The sequence below is a fragment of the Macaca thibetana genome, chromosome 3, assembly GCF_024542745.1.
Source record: "Macaca thibetana thibetana isolate TM-01 chromosome 3, ASM2454274v1, whole genome shotgun sequence".
NCBI lineage: Eukaryota > Metazoa > Chordata > Mammalia > Primates > Cercopithecidae > Macaca > Macaca thibetana.
Window position 1 is genome coordinate 158,435,518 of NC_065580.1, and position 26,990 is coordinate 158,462,507.

The following is a 26,990-nucleotide window of genomic DNA, read 5'->3' on the forward strand; positions in this document are numbered from 1 at the left end:
TAACAACAAAAATAAGCCCAATTCAAAATGGTTTAGTTAACAAGGAAAATGCCTGTGATGTGCCTACATGCCCTGTCATGAGATGCCTTCAGAGTTGGTTAATGCTCTTCCCTACTGTAAATAAAAACACAGGGACTTCCCTCCTTTCCCCTAGACATCCACAGCGTATCGGTTTTATCCTCAGGTGACCTCTTCTCATCGTCCTGGGATGGCTCTCACAGTTCCAAGTGCCACACAGACAGGACTGCTACTCTGTGGCCTTTCTTCATCAGCCAGTACTTTTCCTAGAAGTCCTCTAGCTCGCTTCCCTGCGTGTTAGATTGATCAGAATTGTATCATGTGCCTTTCCCTAAACCAATCAGTGGTGAGAAGAGATGGTGCCCAGTGATAGGATTTACACTGGTGTTGGGGCTGGTCATCCTCCGTGGGTCACGTGGGGGCAGGCAGAACACCCAAGCAAAAGTACGTTTCCTTCTATAAGGGAGGAAGGGCAGTCAGTTGTGTCTGCTGCCATTGCCACCTGTGTGTGGCTATAAATGGAAAAAGCAGGCTGCTCCGTGGCTGTGTTCACCGTGACTGTGGGGATGGATGACTGCTGCCGCTGTGTCCTTGGCATTGCTGGTGGCAGTGGAGCCTTCTCCCCAGGCTGCTGTCACTCACGTAAGGTCCAGGCTACTTCCTGGAGTGAGGGTACCTTTTCTGGAGTTTTCTTTCTTCACAGTAGCCAATTCCACCTATGGAATATTCACTGCTGCTTACACGTGGTGTCCAGGGAGATCTGTGCATAGAGAGTGGTTCTCTTGCCTAGTGTTTTTGGGGAACAAGGCCGTCATTTGTTCCTGAATTTAACAATGCCTTTGCTGGGCATGGTGGCTCACCCCTCTAATCCAAGCACTTTGGGAGGCTGAGGGAGGAGGATTGCTTGAGGCTAGGAGTTTGAGATCAGCCTGGACAACATAGTGAGTTCTCACGTCTCCAAAAAAATTTTTTTAAAAATTAGCCAGGCACAGTGGTACATGGCTCTTTTTCCTGTAGTCTGAGCTACTCGGGTGGCTGAGGCGGGAGGATCACTTGAGCCAGGGAGGTCTAGGCTGCAGTGAGCTGTTGGCACCCCTGCATACCAGCCTGGATGACAGAGAGAATCCTGTATCAAAACAAAAACAAAAACAGAAAACAATGCTTTGCCTCTGTCCATCTGGACCTTCAGCAACCCCGTCTCATTGGACTTGCACCACCTCTCTGGAGTCAGAGCCTCTTCCTCCCAGTTTTCAGAGGAGCAAACTGAGGCTGAGGGAGGCTTCGTTGGCTGCTAGTGGGTCTGCACAAACGTGGGACTCCAAGCTCAAGGTTCTTTCTGCCTCATCACGGCTGCTTTGACACATTAAGCTTACCCTTCAGGTACTCAGATGTGCTTAGCTTTGGCCATTTCCAGTCCATATTTCCTGATGATCCGGTGCCTTCTTCTCCCTCCCCACATGGAACACAGAGCCTGATTGAATACTGAATCCCAGGGGTGATGTGGGTTGTCCCACTGGCCAGGGGCAGGGCTGGGGGTTGGGTGGGAGGGGTCTCTTGCAGCTCCTTGACCTTGACTTTCTGACCTTGACTTTCTGCCATTGCCGGACCAGGGGCAATTGAGCTGGGTTGAGCAGTTTTTACTCTTACCAAAGTTCTCAAATGGCTGTATTTTTTGAGTTCTTGAGTCTGGTTTACATAATTTTCTGACTTTGTTGCTTTGATGAGGCCAGCTGTTACCTCACGCGGCTGGTAGTGTGCCTTTCTCTGGCAGAGCTTCTCTTCCTGGACTTTGTGACATCTTTTTGGATCCTTTGTGGCTTCTCAACTGTGTTACGGATAATTTACGTTGTCAGGTAAATGCTCTCAGGATAAATGAAATATTAATAATGCCATAGTGCTAATTTAAAAATACCCATTGCACATATTTAAGAGAATCCTCTCTGGGCTTGACTCTGGGCTTTAAATCAGGCCCGACAATGTCTCAACCATAAATCAAATTATTCTTTCAGCCTAGTAGAGGTTTTGGCACGAAAACCTACTATAGAATAGCATAGTATATGAAATCTTAGTTCATGCCTTTAAAACTCTTATTCCCTTTGCAGAAATTGGAAACCAAATACTCCTTTAGCCACTTATCCATGCAAAACAGTTAACCAAGCAATAGTCAATATTGGCTTTTGGATTTTGGGAACAGGTTTATTAACTCAAGATTTGCACAGCTTTGCAAAGCATGATCTACTTCACCGTCCCCCTCTCCCATCCCCCTCCTCCCGTCCCCTTGAACATCAGGCCACCGAGCAGGGAAGGCCAGCTCCTTGGGCCCATGTACGGCTGGATGGGAAAAGAACACATTACAGTGAAATAAATGCTTTAAAAGCATGTTTAGGATTATAAAGTTATTATGCTTTAGTTTTCTCCCCTGATTATAAAGAAGAATATTTGTGGTTTAGAAAATTTGGAAAATACACAAAACTATAAAGAAGGAAATAGGAGTTCAACTTTTCAGATGCTATGTGTAAGTGAGAGGGTGCACTCTGTGTCTTTCTGTGCTTGGCTTATTTCGCTTAGCATAAAGTTCTCCAGGTTCGTTCATGTTGTCACAAATGACAGGATTTCTCCTCTAAACGCTGAATAGCATTCCATTGTATATGTGCACTGCTTTTCTTTATGGGCGTTTATGTTGATGGACACTTAGGTTGATGCCATACCTTGTCTGCTGTGAATAATGCCGTAGTGAATGTGGGAGTGCTGGTACCTCTTTGACATACTGATTTCATTTTCCATTTTCTTTGGATCTATCCCCAGAGTGGGATTGTCAGCAGTCATGTAGTATTTTGATTTGTAATACATACAAAATTGATTTGTAATACATTTGTCAAACATACAGTATTTTGGTTTGTCATTGATCTTTGTGTTTTTGAGGAACCTCCATACGGTTTCCCATAATGACTGTACTGATGTACATTCCCACCAATGGTGGGCAAGAGTTCCCTTTTTCCACATCCCCACCAACACTTGTCTTTTTGATAATGGCCATTCTAACAAATGTGAGATGATACTCATCATGCTTTTGATTTGCATTTCCTTGATGATTAGTGATGTTGAGTGTAGGGGAACTGGGGAGATGTTGGTCAAAGGACACAAAATTACAGTTAGGAGGAGTAATTTCAAGAGATCTATGACTTGAACTTGAATAGACCTATGATCTATTGACTGTAGTTAATAACGATGCATTACATTCTTGAAAATCAGTAAGAGTAAGATTTCACGTGTTCTCACCACAAAAAATAAATATGTGAGGTAATGCAGATGTTAATTAGCTTACTTTAGCCATTCTAACATGTATATATATTTCAAAATGTAATGTTGTACACAGTAAATATATATATATATATATATATATATATATACTTTTTATTAGTTGGTTTAAAAAATAAATAATTTTAGAAAGATTTTAAAAAGAAGAAAATAAGAACTATTATTTCACACTGGAAAGCCAAAGACCATGACTGTTAACCGTTTTGATAACTTCTCTCAGGTCATCCTCTTTCCTGCCTTCCCTCCTTTCTTTCATCCATTTATTTATTTATTTATTTGTGCAATATTGGGATGATATTATGTACGTGGTTTTGTACCCTGATTTTTTCCCCCAATAATGTTATGTTGTATTTTCTGTATCACAACAAATGCTTTTCTGTGACATTTGGGTAATTTGTCTCTATGCATAGGTTTGGAAGACTTAAGTGGAGTAGGCTGGAGGCTTCCTAAGTAGAGTGGGAGTGTCAACTGGCCTGTGGAACCGTTTAGAAATAATTCTGCCCATTACAAATATTGATTTGATGCAGTACTTAAGATGTTTTCTAATTTAAAAATATTTTCAATGGAAACAGATGCCATTTACAATTTCTCGTGTTGTAGGGATTCTACTAAATATAGTATTTTGGGATTGAATATTTTACTTGGAAAGTTGTTTAAGAAATTCCCGTATCTAAAAAAAAAAAAAAAGAGAGAGAGAGAGAGAGACTGGATTTTGGAGCTGTGCTAGCAGGCATATTGTAAGAAAGATTTTTTTCTTTCTATCTTTTTAGCTTGTTAGTGTTCTAAGATTAAAAAAAAATACGGATCGTCCTAGCATTTACAAAGTAAAAGGGTTGTTTCTTTTCTGGGACTAAGACAATTGCTTAATTACAGTTCTCAGGATGTTTTCTAAACTCTAAATCCCACTACCCTGTTCTGAGCAGCAGAAAGTGCTAACAGAATGATCTGGGGAAGCCATTATTACCAAAGCTGGGGGCTGTGAGGAAAAGAAAACATTTTCAAAATATTTTCTGCGTAAAAGTGTATGTGTGCTTCAGCATGCCAGTTAGCTTGGCCTTGATTTCACTCCCAATTTTTGCTTCATAATGCGGGGCTTCCCTCAGAGGAGAGGAATGTTACCCCCTCTTTTTTTTTTTAAAGGGAAGGATTTAAGTTCTTTCCCCTTTTAGGATATTTTAAAATAATGTTTAAGAAATAGGTTTTGTCGGTACATGTACAGTTGATCCCTGGCATTAATATTTGAAAACAAAATAAGGTTTAATATTCTTGAACTTATATTCAGGTTATCCCAGGATCTTTGGAGACCCGAGGAAAGCCGTGCTGACCAAAAGCAAGACAAATGACTCACAGAGAAAAAAGATGGCAGAACCAAGGGCAATTAAAGGTAAAACGAACAGAACCCGAATAATCCTATGCTGCCTAGTCAGGACCCTGTTTAAAAAATGTGGATATGTAAATATTTTGTGTCTCTACTATTTGATGTTTATGGTTCCAAACCTCCACAGACCATTTCTGGATTCTTTGCTGTACTTGGATGAATTATGTTGGTTCTACATGACACCCTTGACTTCCCCTCAGATAAGATGCCCCATTGCCCAGCAATGTTCCTGTTCCTGGCCCTACAGTGTGGAGGTTTTAGAATTACTGCCTTCTTAGTTCTGTAGTCTTCACCAGCCCCTCTTTTCTCCATCACCATCTACTCTCTTCTCCCTTTTCCAGAGGAACCAGAGGCATGGTGTCTACGGACTGCTGCTTTTACGATCTTTCCATTTTTCTATCATACTACTGCATTTGGCTTATAGTCATTTTGTGGTTATTTCACCTGAATGCAATTGAAACCTCCTTTCAAGGGGCACACCCAGGCAGTGAATCTTTGTATTCACAAAACATGCCACAAAATAAAAATAAAATCCAGTTGGAGAAGCAGAGGGTCAGCACCCTGTCTCTAAGGCGCGCCCCTGAGGCCGGCAGGAATGCTGGGACTCCCTTGGAGAAGCCCTGCAGGGATCAAGGTTTTGGGGGTGCTCACATGATACTCATGCAGGCCACAGAATGTAAGAGTCCCTCCCTTGCCAGAATGAAGCCAGGGTTATTTAGTAGAAGGAATAGCAGTCCATGCAGCCTGAGACATGCCTTGACCAGGGTCAGCGTTCAGTGAGAAATGGTGCGACTAAAATGGATGTGGTTCCCGAGGCCATGTCCCCACCGTGAGGCCTCTAGTCTGCATCAGTTAAGTGACTTTAGTAAGTCCCTCAATAGAGGCGTTTTCCTCTCCCAGCGCTGTTGTAACAAAGTCCCATGAACTGGGTAGCTTAAAACAACAGAAATTCACCGTCTCGCCGTTCTGGAGGCCGGATGTCCAAGATCAAGGTGTCAGCCCAAGTGGTTCCCTCTGAGGGCTTTGAGGGAAATCTGTTCCAGGCCTCTTTTGTCTTTTCCCTGTGTCTTCACACCATCATCCTTCTATACAGGTCTGTGTTTAAATCTTGTCCTTTTTTTTGTACGTGGATCAGTCATGTTGGATTAGTTCACTAATGACCTCTGTAAAGGCCCTACCTCTCTATCATCACATCCCGAGGGACCGGGGGTTAGTACTACAATGCATGACTTGGGGGAGAGAATTGATATAATTCAACCCATAGCTGTAAGTATTTTTATTCATTTGGAAAGATGAGCCATTTCCTACTGAAGAAGTCCAGTTTCTTATTTTTAGATAAATGCAGAGGTGCATTCAGATTCTCATGCTGTCTTCTGCCTCCGGCTGGTATTCCCTGCTTAGCTTTGAAGTGCAGGAGCCGGGACTGGACTGGGGTAAGGCAACTGGGGCACAGGATTTCGGGCGGTGCTCCCCTTTAGGTACTGATCCTGCACTTGCATGAGCCTGAGAGGGAGAGCCTCCTTAAATCATGGGCCCTGCATTTCTCCCTGCTTCCTCCTTCCTGCTCCATAAGGGAGGCCTGTGCCCCATTCAGGGTCCTGGTGTGCTTGGCAGGAATCAGGCCTGTGCAGTTCTTATGGCAGGGTTTGCTGGTGAAAGACTGATTTGCCTAATGTCTGCTCATCCAGGACAAGTGCACCCAGCGACCGATGCTTTCAAGGAATGGATTCATTTCTATGGATACTAAATTGCTTAGAGCCATTTTGCCTAAAGTGTTTTCACTTAATGACTAGTTATCTTAAAACTAAAAAATACATTTCTAAATTAAGGGTGTTTTTAGTCAGTTGACAAAGGGCTCTTATGAAAATTATCAATTTATTTATTGAGAATTGTTTTTCTTAAAAAGTTGCAACATTTTAATTAGCCAGGTATGGTAGCACATGCCTGTAATCCCAGCTACTCGGGTGGCTGAGGCAGGAGAATCACTGGAACCCGGGAGGTGGAGGTTGCAGTGAGCCAAGATTGTGCCACTGTACACCAGCCTGGGTGACAGAGCAAGACTCTGTCTCAAAAAAAAAAAAAGTTGCAACATTTTATACAGTATCAAAATCATTCATTTGAAATATTTTTACTTTCTTTTTTTTGAGACGGAGTCTCGCTCTGTCGCCCAGGCTGGAGTGCAGTGGCACAATCTCGGCTCACTGCAAGCTCCACCTCCCGGCTTCACGCCATTCTCCTGCCTCAGCCTCCCGAGTAGCTGGGACTACAGACACCCAACACCATGCCTGGCTAATTTTTTGTATTTTTCAGTAGAGATGGGGTTTCACCATGTTAGCCAGGATGGTCTTGATCTCCTGACCTTGTGATCCACCCCGCCTCAGCCTCCCAAAGTGCTGAGATTACAGGTGTGAGCCACCGTGCCTGGCCTTTACTTTCTTAATAATAATGATTACCACTTGTTTAGTGTTGATTATGTGCCTAGCATTGAGAGAGCTTTCTTTCTTAAGCATAATTCAATTTAATCCTCACCCGATTCAATTCAATCCTACACCTGATGGTGTAGACAGAGGAGATAATCAAACAGTGGTTTAACTTGCATACTCACCAGTTAGAATAGATACAGGCCAACTCTTGCACTGACACCTTTGTGAACTGCTGAGCATCATTTAGAGGTTTTAAACATTTTTTATTTGTGTTTCCCAACACCAAATACGTGGTGTTTTTGCCAGTACCAACCAGTTATTCAACGCTGATACCAACTGGGTGTCCAACAGTTCAGTTCAATTCTGATGCTGACTGACTGAAGTTTGCGCACAGTTTTAAGGGCTGAGTCCCCAACACTGTCCTCACTTCAGATGCTGGTTGCAAGTATTGGGTCCTCAGATTACCTACACTCTGTCCGACATGGCTACAACATTGGGGATTCCCACAACCCCCCTTTTAGGTTCAATAACTTGCTAGAACTCAGGAAAATGCTGTACTCTTATGATTACAGTTTATTGTTAAGCATGTGAACGAACAGCCAGATGAAGAGGTGCACAGGGCAAGGTCTGGGAGGATTCCAAGTACAGGAGCCTCCATCTCTTTTCGTTTGTTTGTTTGTTTTTTGAGATGGAGTCTCATGCTGTCGCCCAGTCTGGAGTGCAGTGGCACCATCTCGGCTCACTGCAAGCTCCGCCTCCCGGGTTCATGCCACTCTCCTGCCTCAGCCTCCCGAGTAGTTGGGACTATAGGCGCCCGCCACCATGCTGGGTTAATTTCTCTTTGTATTTTTAGTAGAGACAGGGTTTCACCGTGTTAGCCAGGATGGTCTCGATCTCCTGACCTGGTGATCCACCCGCCTCGGCCTCCCAAAGTGCTGGGATTACAGACGTGAGCCACCGCGCCTGGCTGCCTCTGTCCCTTTAGCATTGGGGTGCACCACACTCCTCATGCCAATATGCCCACCAGCCTAGAAGCTGTCCTAACCCTGTCAGGGTATTTTATGGAGGTTTTGTTACATAGGCAGGATTGATTAAGTATCTGGCCATTGGGGATCAACTCAATTTCTAGCTCCTCTCCTCTCCTGAGAGGTTGGGAAATGGGGCTGAAAGTTCTGAGTGTCTAATCAAGACTCATTCTTTCTTGCAATTAGCCCCCATCCTGAAGCTATCTAGGAACTCACCAACCCGTTGCCTTCTTAGAACAAGGGATGATTCCATCACTTGGGTAATTCCAAGAGTTTTAGGAGCTCCATGCCAGAAATGAGAGACAAGGGCAAATGGATTTCTTACTATACTACAGTAATATTATCCCCATTTTGCAAATGTGTAACTAAGGCTCTTGGAGGATAAAGTGATCATTTCTAGGTTTCCAAGGAGTAAGTGGCAGATCTGATTTCCATCCCTCACCTGGCTCTGCACCTGTGCTCATACTGAGCACTGCCCCCAGCCCGGGGCCCTGCCTGTGCCTTCTAGGCCCCACTCCTGCCCTCCCCAGCAGCACCCGTTCCCATTCCAGACAACACCCCAGGTGCCGGGGCACCCAGAGCTCCTTTCCAAACTGGACTGAGCATCTTTTGGGCTGCACCAGCCTCTTTCCTGGAGTTCATCTTCTTGGGAAGATCTTATATGTGTTTCCCTGGGTCTAAAGGATGAACAGGAAGCACTGCTGAATGGAGTGTGGCCATGTGGATCGGGATATCCATGTGACTCTATGTGTCCCCTAGCCTACAGGACAGAATTGGGTTTGAGAAGAGAGGAGGAGGGGTCAGGTCGAGGGGTCTCAAACTTCCATCTATTTTCTTGCATCAACCCTGCAAATATTTAGACCGCCTTCTCTTAACCATTTTGCAATACTGCCTCCATAATTACAAAATGCTTACTTTCCCTTCTACCTTGGGTACCAGTCCATCTTTTATGTGGTTAGAGCTTAGGTAATCCAAATCAAGTTTGTTTCTATTTAGTAAGACATTGGCATTTTAAAAACAAAGAAGTGACACAAGTAGAATTCTGTTAATGTTAAGGCCTTTTTTGTTTCTTTAGGATACCCTATCATAAAATATAGCTGGATCATGAAACGCAAAATCATATAGAAGTATATACCTTAGGCAAATTAGTTTATTGCAAGAAACAAGTATTAAAGAAATGATTTTCAATCAACATAGAGTGAAGTTCTGCCAGGGTTCAAAGGCAGGTAACATAGAAAATAAAAAGGCTCCTACAGTGACATGAAACTATCACCAACTACTAAATTTTTTTTTTTTTTTGAGACAAAGTCTTGCTCTGTTTCCCAGGTTGGAGTACAGTGGCCAGATCTCAGCTCACTGCAAACTCCACCTCCTGGGTTCCTGCCATTCTCCTGCCTCAGCCTCCCAAGTAGCTAGGACTACAAGCACCCGCCACCTCGCCCGGCTAGTTTTTTGTATTTTTTAGTAGAGACGGGGTTTCACCGTGTTCGCCAGGATGGTCTCGATCTCCTGACCTTGTGATCCGCCCATCTAGGCCTCCCAAAGTGCTGGGATGACGGGCTTGAGCCACCGCGCCCGGCCCTAAAAATTTTTAGTACAGTTTTAGTTTGTTTTGCTACCAACTACTACATATTTGAGAAATGACCATTAGGAACACAAAAGTAAATAAGAGGTGCTCTTTAAAAAATCCATAAAATACTTCTGAAATGGTAAAAAAGAATAGGCACCCAAATGGCTGCAAAAAGAATCAGAGATCCGTGCGGGTTGAGGAGGCAGGGGAGGGTGGTTGAGCTTTTATTCTCCTGGTCTTTAGGTCTGTTGGGTTTTCGCTGACCTGGTGTGGAGGATGGCAGTGCCATCATGCTGCATGCTGAGCGAATCCCTTTGGTATGTGATCACTCTCGTGGTGGTGGTCTGAGGAGCTCATACGTCATCGGTCTCTTAATGTGGGGCAGCTGGGAGAAACTTAGGTTCCCTACTTCGTGCCTTTCACCCTCTTTCCTCTAGTCCTCATGCTTCTTGTTCATCAAGGCTCCTTGGTGGCACCCTCTTGTCTCTGCATGAATCAGCTCTCTCTTTCCTCTAGGTATATCCACACGCCTCACTGGGCACCTCCACTAACTGCCTGCTCTCAGGGCTGACCGGTTCATATCTGTGTGAAACAGATCTGTTTCCCATCTCATCCTCGAGGATCGGGACTGTGTTGCCTCTGGAATCTCTATCTATTCCCTTCCCTGTCATTTTATCCTTAATGCATCCTGAGTGCTCAAAACATCCCCATAAGAAACAAGAGACTCAAACAGTTGCTTGTTAAGTTTATGTCTTAGTTGGTTACAGACTGAGTGTCTGTTGTAACTTCTATGGTGTTGGCTGTGGTCTTGGATATCCAAGGGTGTTGATTCGATTTTTGGAATCCCAGGGAGGCTGGCAGGGCATGATGTGAAGTGAGAATTCAGTTGCTCCTGGAAAGGGCTCTGGGAATCCCATGGAGGCATCTGGTGGAGGTTTCTTGGTTATCCTTCAGTTTCCAAACCCATTTTGAGGGTAGGATTCGGGTTTTAGATCATATCTCATAGGTGAATGGAAATAATATGTCTCTGTGTTGGGATGAAGTTGGTTTCCTTTGAAATGCCCTGTTTGAGTCTCCTTTTATCACTGGCTAGAAAAGTTTTAACGACGATCTCAGTAATCCGATTATACAGGGCAAAATGTATGTCAGTAATCTATTGTCACAAAAATGCTGTGTAACAAACTCCCCAAATTTCAGTGACTTCAAGCAGTAAGCACTTATTCAGCCATGAGCCTGTGGGCTGGCCATTCTGGTTGGCCCTGGCTAGCGGCTGGTCTAGTTGCTTCCCTCCCATGTCTGGGGTTTTGGTTGTCTATGGGATGATCAAAGGTAGTCTTGGTGGGGTGATTGGGGTGGGTGACTCTGCCCCAGGTACTTCTCATCCTCCCGCATGCATCTGGCCACGTTCCTATGCTGGTGGAAAGTTACAGAAAAGCAAAGGGGAACACGTCCTGCCTCCTGAGGCTTCAGCTAGGACCTGACATGCTTGTCTTTCTGCTACATCCTGTTGACTGAAGCAGATCATATGGGCAGTCCAAAAATAAGGGTTGGGAAGTAATTCTACCTCTTTAGTGGGAAGAATCACAAAGTTATGTAGCAAAAAGCATGGATACAGGAGGAGTTGAGTGTCGGAACCATCTTGGTACTCATCCATTGTGACAGTGAAACAAGCTATTTACCCTCTGTCTTCTCCGTGCCTCTAGAACACTTACAGGGTGTTTTGATGACCTGTATGTGTAATAAACTACCCCAAATCCTAGCAGCTTAGTACAACAACCCATTTATTATTGGTCACAATTCTGTGGGCTGACTGGACTCAGCTGGAAACTGCCTCCCTGATGTTGGCAGGGGCCGTAGTCATCTGAGAGATGGTTCTCTGGACTGTCCAGGACAGCCCCCTCCCAGACCTGGCATTGGTGCTGGCTGCCCCGCTGGGCACCCGGTCCTCTGCCATGTGCTGTGCTGCTGAGGGTATGGGGACTTGGTTTCAGGAGGCAGGAAGGGGAAGCCCCCACTTCCATAAAGGCCTGGGCCTGGGACTCCTGAAGCCTTTCCTCTGCTGTGTTCTCCAGGTCAGACGCAACCACAGGTCAGCCTGGGTTTGAGGGGAGGGAGACGAGCTTCAGCCCCTGCTGTGAGCGGCAGCATGTGCGTGCAAGCAGGGAGGAACTGTGCGGAGTGAACTCACCCAGAGAGCATGCCCAGACATACGGAAATAGCCATGTGCTCCCCAGAGCAGGGTCGTGCAGTGGGCAGCCCTCCCTTTGTCAGGACGGCTTGCAGATGCTCCCCTTCCTGACTGCATGACCCCAGGAGCAGAGTGGTGTTTTCCTGGGGCACCTGCTGCTCTTAGGATAAGGGGAGTTGAGGATTCCTGTGCTCCCAGAAACCTTCAACCAGACCCCATCCTCTCCCAGCCTCTTCTCCCACGAGAGCACCAGGAGCCTGGGTCACCTTCATCTGCTTCCTGGTTCAATTTCAGGACTGCACTTCACTCCCTCTGCACTTTCAGTAACTCTCATCCCCCAGAGGGACTTACTTTAGGCCTGGGGGGAAAAGTACCTATTTTCCAAGACCTAGAAATTTGGTTATAGAAAAAAAAAATGCCTAAGGTTCCCAGCATGTCATCTTCCTGAAAGAATCTTGGGAGGCCTCCAGGGAGACGTTTCGGGAGGACGGACGTGGAGCACTCAGATCTGGAGGTTGACACTCTCCACGAGAGGCGATTGGGTTGGAATGGGTGTGTCTGCACCGTGAGACGTCAGAAAGGGCAGATGTGAATGTGGGGAGGACTCCTGTGAACGCTTCACTTGTCACTAGAGTAATGTGCTTAGTAGCAAATTTGAAAGACAACTTTTGAAAATGTCTCTAGTTCTGTAATCATAGTATTTTTATTTTGCATTTGTTACGGCAAAGAGCCATTGTAAAGAAGAAAACAAACAAAAAATACAGGTGATAAAAAGCAAGTGATGGCTTCTACAAATGTAAACTAAAAAAGGCCTTTTTAGTATCAAAAAGACAACTGATGGCTTGGCTGAGATCTGCAGAGCACCAGAGACTGGCTGGGGACCAGTTACAGGAGGCTGGAGCCTGGAAGGAGGGGCCCCATGATGGAAGAGGTCACCCTAGAATCCAGCCGCAGTCAGAACCGTAACCAAGAGCCCAGGGAGGCTGGGCAGCAGGTGTTGGTGGTGGGAAGGTGAGGGGAAGAGATACCCCCTCTCCTCTCACCCCTGCTCTCCAGATGGGGCCATGTCAACCAACCCTGACAGGTGGCCAGGAGGCAAGGCGCCTCCTGAGCCCATCTGTAGAGGTCAGCCCTAGGGCCTGGGACAGCAAAGGAGGCTGGAGACTGGCTTGGTGGAAGCGGAGGGGCACAGACAACGGTCAGAACAAGCTGCTTTATAATTCGAATGAGGGAATATATTGGATTAAGTATTTATTTCTGGAAAATTCCTGGATTATAGGCATCTTTAAATTTAATTTATTTAAGGCATGTTTTAAAATGTCCCTTCAAAATATGGGTTGATACCTGCTAATTAAGTCAAACCAAAATGTTTTTGGGCTCTGGAGTCAGATAGGCTAATCTGATTTGAGGTTTGGTTCTGTCGCTTATTAACCAGATGATCCTGGACATATCAGTAACCTTTATGAGTCTTGACATCCGCAGCTGGACAGTGGGAATGACAACTCTCAGAGTCGTGGTCAGAATGAAATGAGAAAATGTGTGTGGAGCCGTTAGCACTCAAGGAACTGGCACTGAAGTACTCAATGAACGGGAGCTGTGCTATTTACTAAGAACTTAATATCAAAGCTGAAAAGGATGTGCAGACCGCCTGAGTTTTGGTGGGATTTCAAAGTCCTGTTTTCTCAGTATGATAGAGAAGTATGTCCTGTTTTAATCTCATGTCTTCCTTTAATGGATCCCTCATTAGATCCTGCCCATGTGGAAGGATATGTGAATATTGCATGTGATGTGGGTCAGGTTGAGCTAGATTCTTCTGGCCTGTCGGACTAGGGTTCTTTTGGGCTCATTTTAAGTGATTTTCCCAAGGGAAGGGAGGTGAGTTATCTAGTTACCTCATGGACCACACATACCTAGAGGATGCCTTTAGGCAAACATGCTTAATGCAAAGCTGTGATTCTTCTGCCATTGGTGAATTGTGTCCAGTCCTGCTAGAACATAAAACACAGAAATGCAGTTGTTTATTATTATTTATGTTGTTCCTTTTGTCTTCTAGCCGTCAGGTTCTGAACAGCTGGTAGATGGGCTGGCTTATTGAAGGACATGATTCAGACTGTCCCGGACCCAGCAGCTCATATCAAGGTAAGTCCTGTCTTGGCCGGGAAGCCAGCTCTGCCTTCCTCTGCGCCTAGATTTTCATGGATAGCAGCCCACATATCAGTTAATTAGGGGTCAGCCAACACAGCCCAGGAGCTAAGAAAATGGTTTTTACTTTTTTAAATGGTTGAAAAATCAAAAGAAGCATATTTCATAACATGTGTAAATTACATGAAATTTACATTTCAGTGTCCATAAAGAAAGCTTTATTGGAACACAGCCCCATGCATTCATTTCCATATCATCTGTGGCTGCCTTCACTCCATAATGGCACAGTTGAGTAGATTCGATAAAGACCATATGGCCTGCCAGCTGAAAATATTTACTGTCTGGACCTTTTCAGAAAAAAATTTGCTGAGTTAATCTATGAAATCACATCCAAATTCTTCTAACTCCTATGTTAATTCCGTCTCCTTTATACTTGCCTGGGGTTAGTGAGGAGGAGACAAGAGGGTGAATGGTTGGATTTCCGATACTGGAACGTTGTTTTATCTGGGCTCGCTGACACTTCAGCGCTCCATCACCTCACAGCTGCCCTGGCTGCTTTCTGACCTGCACTTCCTGAGGCTCTGGAGGTGAGAAGGTGAGGAAGTGAGACTTGTGCCAAGGGAGGTCCCTGAGAGGACTCTGACCATTTATTTTGACACTACACATACCTGTGGGTAATAGCTACAGGGAGGAAATGAGATGGTAGTTTTCATATACTTGACACAAATAAAGACTGCAGAAAAAATTAGGGCTTAAGCTACCTTATCCAAACAGGCTGTCTACACCTGTGCTGGTTAGTTCAACTCTATCTATGCTGGCCAAAGTAATTGACTGCGCGGCCAGTTCTTCACTTTCCGCATGCTAATTCATTTTCCCTAAGCGGTGTGGTTGGTTTTACTAATTTATATTCCTTGCCTAAAACGTTAATTGAAAATGGGAAGGGCTTATAATTGAAAGGAAAGTTTGTGGTATTGAAAAATGTATCTTTTTGAATAAAATATAAAAAGCCTTTCAAAATCCCATGCGTACAATTACACGTGGACGTACACACATTTTAAAACAATACATTTGACAAGGCATTCTGGACCATGTGCAGCTCACATGCGTACACATTTACTTTCTTTGAAAATGGAATTGGAAGTAATACGAGTTTCCGTGCTTGAGCTTTGTGGGTGCTCCTGCAGTTTCAGAGGTTGCGGTAACTCTCGGGATGTTGAGGATTCTAAATTTTGCCCAAGGCCATAGAGGAGCAGATGCTCATGGGGACAGTATAATTTGATTTCTGTGTGATGTTTTGTTGGGCTATGACGGTTGTGTTTATAAAAAAAAAATGCAAGTGGCAAATCTCTCGTGGATGTGATAAGGTTTCTCCAGAAGTGCTGGGAACATATTTGATCAGTGTGTCTATGCTACACATGTAAAGTGGGAGAAAGACTTTCTTGAATTTTTAGGGTCTGCTGACCATGAAGCTGCATAATGCAAAGGAAAGCTCACGGGGAAGTTGAGACAATAAATATCTTCTATAGTTCAGAATGTGAGGGACGGCGACTAAAATTCATTTCATTGGCATTCCACACCACCCCTCCAGGCAACCAGAAGGAAATGATGAAGTCAGCAAGAAAGTATTGCAGGTTTTAAGAAGCTAATTCATAAAGCTGAAACAATCCCATACAAACCTGAAAACACCATCTTTGAAAATGTGTGTTGGTAGAAACGTTCTGTATTTGATTTCAGGAATGAACTGTGATTTCGGCTCTGCTTTATCTTATTATCATCATATTGGTTGATGTCAGTATATAATATCATCATATTGGTTGATGTCAATATATAAAATATAATTTTGAGAAACCATAAGTCTGAGAGTTTTTTAAAAATAAATTTCAGGCCAGGCGCTGTGGCTCACGCCTGTAATCCCAGCACTTTAGGGGGCTGAGGCAGGCAGATCACTAGGTCAGGAGATCGAGACCATCCTGGCTAATACGGTGAAACCCCGTCTCTACTGAAAATATAAAAAATTAGCAGGGTGCGGTGGCGGGCGCCTGTAGTCCCAGCTATTTGGGAGGCTGAGGCAGGAGAATGGCGTGAACCCGGGAGGCAGAGCTTGCAGTGAGCCGAGATTGTGCCACTGCGGTCCGGCCTGGGCGAAGGAGCTAGACTTCCGTCTCAAAAAAATATAAATAAATAAATTTCAACTCACATGGCTTCTGTGTGTTTGGAGAGATGAACTGGCAATAAGAAGTGTGGTTACTAATAGCTGATACTGGCTGCGAGGTGGAATTATGTTAAAGATGTTTATTTCCTTTATATACCTATCAAAATTTCACTTATTAGAATTTGAATAATTATTTTTGTAATTCTTTTTTTGCATATGAATTTGGGACTCTTGACAACAAAGTTGGTGGGATGATTTTCTTCCACCGATTCATTAAAATGCCTGATGTGGGAGTTTTTGAAGTAAAATTTCATATGCGAGACGTTTCTGGCTTTGGGCTGAGAAATGCTGCTATGATTTCTGGGAAGGAAGTTCTTATAAATGGCACATGAATGGTTCCTCTTGATGTATTAACGTATATAGTGGAAGATTTTGTTTTTGGTTCATTGCTACTAAAATATTTTTGTTATCTGAGAAGGACTTGAGTTTTCCACAGAAGTGGCTTAACACTGCAGATGTGATTCTTGTGAAGACTCTGAGTGTCATCACAGTCCTGTCCGTAGGCTGTCCTGGAGGAGAGGAACATTCCTTTCATCTTAGAGAAATTCACTCTGCACAATTTATGATGACTCTTTTCTGCCAGAACAAATAGCTTTTACCCTTTTATACGTTTAAGGAGCTGGAAACAATAAAAAAGGAAGGGTGGTTGAAAACTATGGAATATTTAATATTCTTGATTTAAATAGTGCAAGAATTGTGGCAATTCATTTGCAAACAAAATGAGCAGAATGTTTATTTTAGCTGCTTCTCTGTCGGTGATAATAATAATTGTCACTAAACATATTTTGATTTCCCTTTCTTTGCAGGCTGTCCCAGATACCTTTATTTTTTTAATTTCTATTTATTTTTTTAAGACATGGTCTCGCTCTGTTGCCTAGGCTGGAGTACAATGGTATGATTATGGCTCACTGCAGCCTCTGCCTCCCAGGCTCAAGCGATCTTCCTGCCTCAGTCTCCTGAGTAGCTGGGACTACAGGTGTGCGCTGCTACACCCAGCTAATTTTTAATTTTTTTTGTAGAGACAAGGTCTCACTATTTTGCCCAGGCTGGTCTCAAACTCCTTGCCTCAAGCAGTGCTCCCACCTCAGCCTCCCAAAATGCTGGGATTACAGGCATGACCAAGTACTTTTTTTAATTACAGAAATTACACTAACTAACGTATCATGCAGATCTACTCTTAGCATGTTAGGTGTGTGTGAAGACACAACTCTGTGAAGGGGTAGAGTTGTTACAACCAAAGATCCGCTGGGTGATTATCCTCAGATCCTCAGCAGACCAAAAAAAAAAAAAAAAAAAAAGCAAATCCATTTTCTTAGGATCTATAAATATTTTTGTCATTAATTCTATTTCTGATAAAGCTTTTTTAAATTCACATGATTGCATTTCCTAAAAAGGGTTCTGTCTCTGTAATATTTTCATTTACAAACATTTGCTGAAGAGGACTAACTAATTCCCTTTGTTGTTCACCAGCTACTCATGTAAAATAATACACATTTTGGAGCTGATGGAATGAGGACTGGACTGAGAGGGGAACCATCTGTATATTAGTTCTGCTCCGTGGGGCACCAGCTGTGAATCCTAGAGATGCTGGTCATGAAAATTCTCCGAGCTTTGCGTTCTTATCCAGTTGCATGTCACGGATAAGAACACATTCTGGCTCAGTTCAAATTCTGCTCTGACGTTTACTAACTTGGTGATTTTGTACGAGTTCCTTAGTTTCTTTGTGCCTTGGCCTTGTTTTACATGAAACAGAAGCATCTGTTTTGCAGGGTTAGTGCGAGATAAAATGAGTTAGTACATTTAGACCCCACTGAGTACTAAACAATTGTGAACTATCACTTTGATCTATAAAATGAGGGTGGCATACCCATCTTAAAGATAAAATGTCATCCTGTCTCTAATACCCATGGAGCAACATGGGTATGTTTTATAAAACACTGAGTGGAGTGAAAAATACAGAAAACAGAACACTCTCTATAGCATATGCCACTTACATACATAAAAAAGTTACACACTCCTCAAGCAACATCATAGGCTTTTTCCAGGATACATACATACCTAACACATATAGATCACATTGGAGTGGGCGCTTGCCTATGTGGCACATGCTGGCTTGTTGCTTTGAGAAGTGGTTAGGGGATAAGGGAAAAAATAATCATATGCAAATAAAACAAGTTAATAACAGTGATGTTTTTATGTGGCACAGTGGGTCCTCCATGCTGGTAGGAGCATGAGTTTGTACAAGCACTTTTGTGTTGGCTTGGTGTTACCTAGTAAAGCTGAAGATGTGCCTAGCCTGTGATCCAGCAGTCTTACCCTGGATCTGTATTCTGTTGTATCTGAGCACCAGGAGGTGTGTATGAGCAAAAAACAGAACAACCCAAATGTCCATCTACAGAAAAGTGGATAATAAACCTATTGTACTCCACCAATGGAGTATTATACAGCAGTGAAAAATAAACTCCAAGTGTGTCTCTGTGGCCATGTGTCAATGTGAATGGTTCTCATATGTGAGTAGAAAAAGTTGCAGATTATATACAATGTGATTCCACAAATTAAGACTAAAAAGAGGCAAAATTAAAAAGCATATTATTCAGAGAAAAGTGATATGTGTTGAAAAGAAAAACAAGGACAAAATAAACACTTAACTCTGCATTGGAATTACCTTGTCGGGGAGGGGAGAGTTTTGGGGGAAGGTCATAAGGCGCATCTGAGGTCCTGGTGCTGACTGTCAGGGACTAGGGAGTGCTTGCAGAGGTGTTGCTTCTTATTCTTTAAATTGCACAAATAGATTACATATCCTGTTTTGTGCGTGCTATTTGCAATAAAAGTGCTAAAAGAAGAGAGGAAAAATTAGATGGCTCATAGTGAAGTCATTCTTGAGAGGAAGGTACTTTCTAATTGTAAAACTCGTTGTACTTTAGCAAATCATCACATTAGAGATCACTTGATCTGATCCTGTTCTAACTGCAAGGAAAGGTGGGAGCTATTGCTGGTCAAGTGACTTCCTTGAAGCTCAGGCTGTGCCTGTACCAAAGCTGGGCATGGGCCATTTCCAAGTTGAGTGTGCCCTCCTGCCTTGGCTTTGTGAGTTTTTCCACCACACCCTTTTGCAATGAGGAATGATTTGGAGATTGTTTCTGACTTGGGCTTGTTTATTCGTTCAACAAACATTTAGCAAACCCTCCACGTACCCACACCAGGGAGAGAAGGAATCAAAAAGACACACCGTCTGCCACCCCAGGCATGGGCCACGTGTTCTCAAACACTTCGGGCACTGTGAAGCTGCTAGCGAGGCCCAGGGGAGCTGCTGCTGGGGTCTGGGCAGGATCTCATGGGGGCTTCCTGTAGTCCGCACCTTCACCTGCTCCGCTGACTCACCCATCACCCCGTGTCCAACTGACAGCACCTGTGTTCAGCAGCCGCTGCTTCTGCCTGTAGGTTTCCTGGCAGAGGATCTTCCTGGGGTCACGCCTTGCTGTCTCTTCCAGGTGAAGCAGGCAGGTGACCTTTGAGGGTGCTTGATGAGGCTGGGGATTCATAGGTCCACTCACCTGTAGCAGGCGAGTACCGATGCCTGAAGCTGGACCCTCCATTGACACATCCTCTGTCCTCCAGCTCTTGAAGGGTGTCCAGGCTCAATTCAGCTGAGCTAATTGCTAGATACTGCTCCCTAAGGTTTTTATGTGAGGATCAGGCACCAACAAAGGATCACAGGGTAAACAAAGTCACTGTTCAGGTTTCTAGTTGCTGTTCACATGTGGGGAAGGGCTAAAAAACCAGCTTACCCAGGATTTGTTTCTAATTAGGATTTTCACCCCTTGGGTTCCTTTTCCCTTTAGCTTTTATACTTTTGCTCATTTTTATAAGTCTGCTGGGGCCAGAGGATCTCAGTTTGAAGCTCGGCTCCACCTGTTACTAGCTGCCTCAGTTTCCTCAGCTGTAAAATGGGAATGAAATAGTGCATCTACCCCATGGAATCGTGAGGAATAAATTAGCTAATGCATTTAGAGCATTCAGAGTGGTGCCTGACACACAGTGAGACTTATTATCACATCACATTACATATTGTCAATATAATAATGTATACACCACAGTAATTATATAACATATTAATATTTTTAGACAATGTAGCATATTGTTAACCTATAATGTTGTGTACTAGCATACTGTTACATGTAGCAGTGGAAGGAGAAAAGTAAGAAGGGGAAATCTTACAGAAAAAATTAAATTGACCCAGGGTCAGTACTTCCCAAGAAGTGAACTGAAGCACTTCTTTCCCACATGGTTCCACGGCTGCCGCTCTGGAAGTAACGCTAAGTATTTCTGACCATAAAAGATGCTAAACTTAAACTCTGTCTGTTTTATAGACGGAAGAGTCTGAAACAGTTTCAGAAGCAGCAGCGTTCTGTGCGAGGTCACTGCGAAGCCTGAGAGCCCAGCAGATGAGCCGAGCTCTTTTCAATAACACGAAGCAGATGCAGAAAGCGCCCAAATCTGCCTCGTGAGGAAGGGATTAGGCGATGTCTCAGGGCTGGTGGTGATTTATCCCATCGCTATGACGAAGGGGGGATTTCACTACAGAGCCCCCACCTGGCTGACAAAAGACTCATTGAGTTGTAAGCATTTCTCACAGTGTGCAAATCTGATTTATAGTCACTGTGCTTCACAGGAAGGTGGAAAGGTTATCCTTTTGAGAATATACTCAAAAGAGACAGAGTTCCCCCCACCCCACCCCAAAGTCTGTCTTCTATGAAGCTGATGTAAGTCTTTGATATGCTGCCTATTTTTTCTCAATAAATCAGCTTTGATCAGTTTCCAACCAGGTTAGCACATCCCGATGAGCCCTGTGACTTTGTGGCCGTGTATAGCTGCTTTTTCTTTTCTTGTACTTTCATTTTTCTGCAGGATGATGGCATATTAAAATTTCTATAATGAGTATGACTTTTATAATCAGAAAAATAATATTGCTTTAAAATATCAAGATATTTAATATGGCATAATGATAGAGACCCTGCCTACAGATTTCTTCATGTGAGTGGTCTTGAGCTGGATTGTACCTTCTGTTTCTCCTTCTTGCTGGGTTCTTGCACCCCTTAGGGTCGCCATGCTGGGCACCCTCCAGGGCCAGATTCCGATGCGAGCTCAGTCCCTGTAGCCTTTGGAGCGGTGTTCTGCGTGTGTGCAGCGGGGTTTAGTGAAGTGTTCCTCAGACATGCTTCACCATCCCCCTAATCTGGCGATTCCTTGTTAAGATTCAGTGAGGCTGACATTCAATGGGGGACACCAGCTTAATCAGGAAGTGTAGGTGGGGGTCGGAGGAGTTTCACAATCACTTCCCGGGAGAATGGGTAGAAGTTGTGCATGGTTAGTCTAGACCCCCCTGTGGGGCAGTTTCCCTGATGAGTTTGTTAAAATGCAGATTCCTGGTATCTAACCTAAAGCTTCTTCTCCAGTAAGTTTGGGTTGGAGCCCAGGGTGCTGCAGTTTAAACACCTGAAGTGTTTCTGCATACCTCGCTCAGATAATTGATAATTATCAACAATTAACCTAGCCTTAGGTAATCGACAAATATTTGTAAAAGGAACCATTTTGTTTGTTTGTTTGTTTCTTCATTGAAGGCTGTTGTCTTTTGCATGGCTGCTGTGAATATCCTAGTCACACCTCTAAGGTTTAGAGAACATTATTTGGACTTGGGTTTCAAAACATCAGCAAGTCTGTTTGGCTCCACTACTTGGTGTCATAGAGCCCAGAAGGAGAAGTGACACTTGTCACTTCTTCCACCTTATAGGAAATTAACTTAGGAATCTGAGTCAATAATTTTTCTTAGGGTTAGCCCCCAGCAGTTGAGTATTTTAGAGACATCAGCAAGGTTGACATCACTGTCTCTGACTTAGCCCTGTCTCTGCAGTTGGGGGTTGAGGATCATTATCCTCGTTGTAGGACTCAATGTGGGGCCACTGTTGTGGGGGAAGCAGGAAGTGGAGGGTAAGTGGTTCAGGACACTAAATGGGCATTTTCCCATGGGGACACCCAACTTTCTCTTACTAATGAATAGGAACAAGTCCTACTTACGGTTTTTTGCTGGTTTAATCTTCACCTTCTTTTCCTTCTGTGTCTTTACCTTCTGATCGCAAAATCCCATGGTGTATTGGTATGAAAGAGTGATCACTGTTACCAGATCACCCAATTGTGCCCCTCTGTACTTCTCCAGGAAGTATCTGAGAGCACTGTTTTATCACATTCTGTTGTGGTTTTTAATCTTTGCTGATTTGATGGGTGACAATGGAGTTTTATAGATGTTAGCATTTGGAAACTTGTGAGTTTGATCATCTCTTAATACTCTTCGTACACATATCAACAAGTTATGTTACCTCATTTGTGATATTTTTGGACCCAATTTCAATCTAATCATTCAAAATTGCTAGGGCTACAGCATGAACTGAACAGATGATGTCCCTGCCTGCATGGAGCTTCCATTCCCGTGGCTGAGATAGAATGTGCTCAAGGGAATAGCTGCAAATCAGGTGGTGCTGGTTAGTATTCTCCAGAACAAAGCAGGGGAAGCAAGAGACTGAGGAAGGAAGAGGTGGAATTTTACATGAAAGTTTAGGGAAGGTCATAGGGAGGAGGTGACATTCAAGCTGAGACCTGAAGGAAGTGGGAGCATGAGCTGTGTGATCACACCGGAAAGAGTATTGCAGAGAGAGGGAATAGCGTGTGCAAAGGCCCTTCGGCAGGAACTTGCCTGGCATGTTCAAGTAACAGCAAGGAGACTGGGGGCTGGTGTGGAGTGGGGTTAAAGCTGCAGGCTGTGAGTTGGAGGCCTGCTGCCGAGGCTGTGTTGTAGAGTTTTAAGCAAGGATGAGGGCATTTTGATTTTATTTTGCACACGGTGGGAGGAGAACCACTGGAAGGTTTATAGCAGATGAGATCAGATTGAATATTTTTTAAAGCTTTCTTGAAGTATAATTTACGTTGGTTGAAGTTTTAAAAGAACCGTGTTGGCTGTCGTGCAGGGAACAGACTAGAGGGGGGCCAAGAGTTGAAACAGGGAAGGCTGATTAGGAGGCCACTGCCAGGCACCAGACAGTGAAAGGGGATGTAGTGAGAAATGATCAGATTGGGGATCTGCTTTGAAGGCAGAAAAGACAGCATTTGCTGGTGGATTAGATATGCAGTGTAGGACAGTCAAGGATGACCTCAAAGATTTTGTTTGTAACTGGGTATATGATGGTGCCGCCTACTCCAAAAGGGACGTCTGCAGGAAGGGACAGTTGCAATGAGCTGGAAATCAAAAGTGGGGTTTGGCTGTGTTGAGTTGGAGATGCCTGTTGGATATCCAAGTTGTGATGTTGAGAGGTTGATTGAGTCTAGAGGTCATGTGAGAGATACATTTGTGATTCCTGAGCCTAAGGCTGTATCTGAGGCTGGGTGACTAGATGAGATCACCTAGGGACCAAGATGCAGAAGAGCCTTAGGGTGGAGCTTTGGGCCCCTCCAATGCGTACAGGTTGGAAAGAGGAGGGGGAACTTACAGAGGAGCTGAGAAGAGGTCCCAGTGGAGGTAGGAGAAGGGCTAAGAAACTGCTGTCTCGGTGAGATGAGGACTGAGGATTAGCCACATGCTTTGGCCACCTGGACATCATTGTGACCTTCATATGAGTGATTTGCATGGAGTGGACAAAAGCCACCTTGCAGTGAATTCAAACAAAAAAAAAAAAAAAAGAGAGAGAGAGAGAAGAAGTGCAGACAGCTTATATGCAAACAACTCTTTTGACATGATTTAGAAGGTTTAGTGAGTTTCTCAGCAATTTGTATACATTATGTTTTAATGATAATGCCCCTCAAGTATGTCATATTTATTGTGCAGATTGTTTTTGATGATTATTCTACCTATTCGTTTTTATGATGTTCTTTTTCAACACCCCAGGAGATAAACATTTTTCTTTGATCACACTGATTGATAATTCTGTTTACCTTTCACTTAGCTTTTAACTTAGAAAATTTTATCTATTTTATTCTTCTTTTTACTTTTGTGTATTTACCAGTATTCTGTGTAACTTGTTTAATAGATATCAAAGAAAATACATGTTATCCTAAAAACCACCAACAAAATCATTCAGCATTCACAGGAGATGAGGCTTGTAGCATCCAGTTCAGGTTCCTTCATCAGGATTTCTGGGTTCTGTGCAGAATGAACACAGCATCACTTTGCAGCAGGTTTTTTTTTTTTTTTTTTTTTTTTCTCTTAGTCCCCTCTGCAGGGCTGATAATAAAAATATTTGATAATTAGCATGGACACACTAATTGGAACGGGGCATAAACCACTCAGAAAAGATTACAGTTGGGAGCAGCAGGTGTCCCTGTCACGTTGTACACCACTCTCTCCCGATACCTTACACGCGGGTGAATTGGATTTCTGGCTCCGTGCCTTTCTGGCCTCTGACTTTTGCCTCTGTCCTCTGATCCTTGCTATTTGTCTCCTTGCCATTTGGGGAAAAAAAGGAGGCATTTACTATATAAGGATTATCCGTGTGCCTGTTTTTATGTTTGCTAGATTATAAATTACTGAAAATGATCACACAATCATTTTTGTATCCTGCGTTATACATTGTGTATGTAGCACGTGCTTCACATATATGGGTTGATTCAATTGCATAAGCAATAGCAACAGTGAAACAAGAGTGATCCAGGGACTTTGTTGGTTTCTGGGGCAGAATTGAACATGTCAGTATTCACTTACTCTTTATTTTCTCTGCTTTCTAGGTATGATGGTAACCATATATCCGATTTATAGCGGAGAGGACATGCTCTCAAGGACCATGTGTCTTCGCTTTTATAGATACCTATAGACTTCATTTTTTAGAGCAGTTTTAGGTTCACAACAGAATTGAGCATATGCCACAAGTGCTTTCATAGAATTCCTGCCCCTACACATACATAGCTTCTCCCACTATCAACATTTTACCATGAGGGTGGCTCGTGTGTAACAAGCACTGAACCTACATCAACACATCATTATCACCCGAAGTCCGGAGTTTTCATTAGGGTTATACTCTAATATAACACCATATACTCTTGGTGTTATATGTTCTGTGGGTTTGGACAAACATGTGATGACATGGATCCACCATTATGATATCGTACAGATTAGTTTCACGGCCCCCTAAATTCGCTGAGCTCTGTCTGTTCATCCCTCCCTCCTTCCTAGGCCCTGACAACCACTGATCTTTTTACATCTCCATAGTTTTGCCCTTTCCGGAATGTCATATGGTTAGAATCATACACTATGTAGCCTTTTCAGATTTTCTTATCTCATTTAGTAATGTGCATTTAAGCTTCCTCCTTGTCTTTTTCATGGCTTAATAGCTCATCTTATCTTTTTAAACCATAAAACTCTTTTAAAATTAGTGAATACTATATATTTTCTCCCAGGAATAAGAACAAACACGCACACTTTTATATGCTCATGAATCTATTGCAGTCAATTCAGTACCTCCCCTCCACCACCAACCCGACTCTGGGTCCCGCAGGAGCTGGGATACCAGGTTAGCCAGTCCCTGAAACCCATTGAAGCAGTTGATGAAATTGAAAGTAAATTTGTCTTTGCACCTATCTTGCTAGAAACTGTGTTGCTCCTTGAGCTCAGTAGAAGGATAGAAGTTCTTTGAACAAAGACGGTTTAAGAGGTGCATTATCAACTTAAATGTAGTTCAGATCACAGATACTCATTCTGTAGTTTTGCATGCAGGAGCACGGCTTCTCAAACTTTAATACATCCGTAAGTCGCCTGGGGACCTTGCTAAAAGCAGATCCTGATTCAGTAGGTCTAGGGCAGGCCTTGCGATTGTGCACCACAAACTAGCCCCCAGGTGCTGCTGGTTCTGCTGGCCTGAGGACCAGCCTCTTTAAAGCCAGGCTCCAAAGCCCTGTTTTCCAACGACAGGTCATGACCCATTTGTCTAAGTGAGTCAAGGCCAGGATTAACAAAAGGAAATGGGATGGAGTAAAGTGGAAACTATCAGGGCACATCACATATAGAAATAAAAAGTATTATTTTTGAAAACTTTTGTTTTAGTTATATAAGTGTGTGTCCACTGAGTTTTATAATAATCTACCTTAGTTTGTACTCTGGATACATTCTGTGTAGCAAGAAACAAGGGTAGAAGCACTACACTGGTTTCATTCTAAATAATAGTGAGTTTGCAGGCGTAAAATTGCACATGTGTCTCTGTGGATTTTGCTGCTCAGATTCTGGTATCCAGATGTTGGGATTTTAACCAAGGCAGGACTGTAAATAGCAGAGAAAGTTTTTTTTTATTTTTTTATTTTTTTATTTTAAAGATCAAATTCCAAAATTCTGGTTGTGTTTTGCTTAACTGAGAGTATATGTTACTTCTGAGAATGTACTTTAAAAAGTAAACACATTTAACTGAAACATGGCTATTAATTTGTTAGTGATTCTTTGTCGATTTTCTGGAAAGTCCTGTTTGTTTGTATTAAACGTTAACTCTGCTGTACACTGTTAATACACTGCTCTGATCAATATCCAGAAATGAACAGTAATACCAATTCATATGGATCTTCAAATTAGTCTCGTAAAGTTTTACGATGATGGTATTATTGAGCCAATTGAGTTTGAGATTGACAAAAATATCTAACTTTAACCAGGTGATTCTTGTATCCTTTGTTTTAAAACCTCAAGTTTAAAAT

The 26,990-nt window shown here is 43.3% G+C and overlaps 1 protein-coding gene across 2 annotated transcripts in view; it reads left to right on the forward strand.

Moving 5' to 3' along the window:
* The first annotated feature begins 4,618 nt into the window (after positions 1 to 4,618).
* The window catches only part of ERG (ETS transcription factor ERG), a 203,034-nt gene continuing 180,662 nt past the window's right edge, over positions 4,619 to 26,990 (forward strand). For both annotated transcript variants that reach the window (XM_050784572.1, XM_050784576.1), the window contains exons 1-2: positions 4,619 to 4,720; positions 13,974 to 14,059. In XM_050784572.1, coding sequence (XP_050640529.1) covers positions 14,021 to 14,059 — 39 coding nt within the window. In that variant the 5' untranslated portion in view covers positions 4,619 to 4,720; positions 13,974 to 14,020. The remainder of the gene's footprint in view (positions 4,721 to 13,973; positions 14,060 to 26,990) is intronic.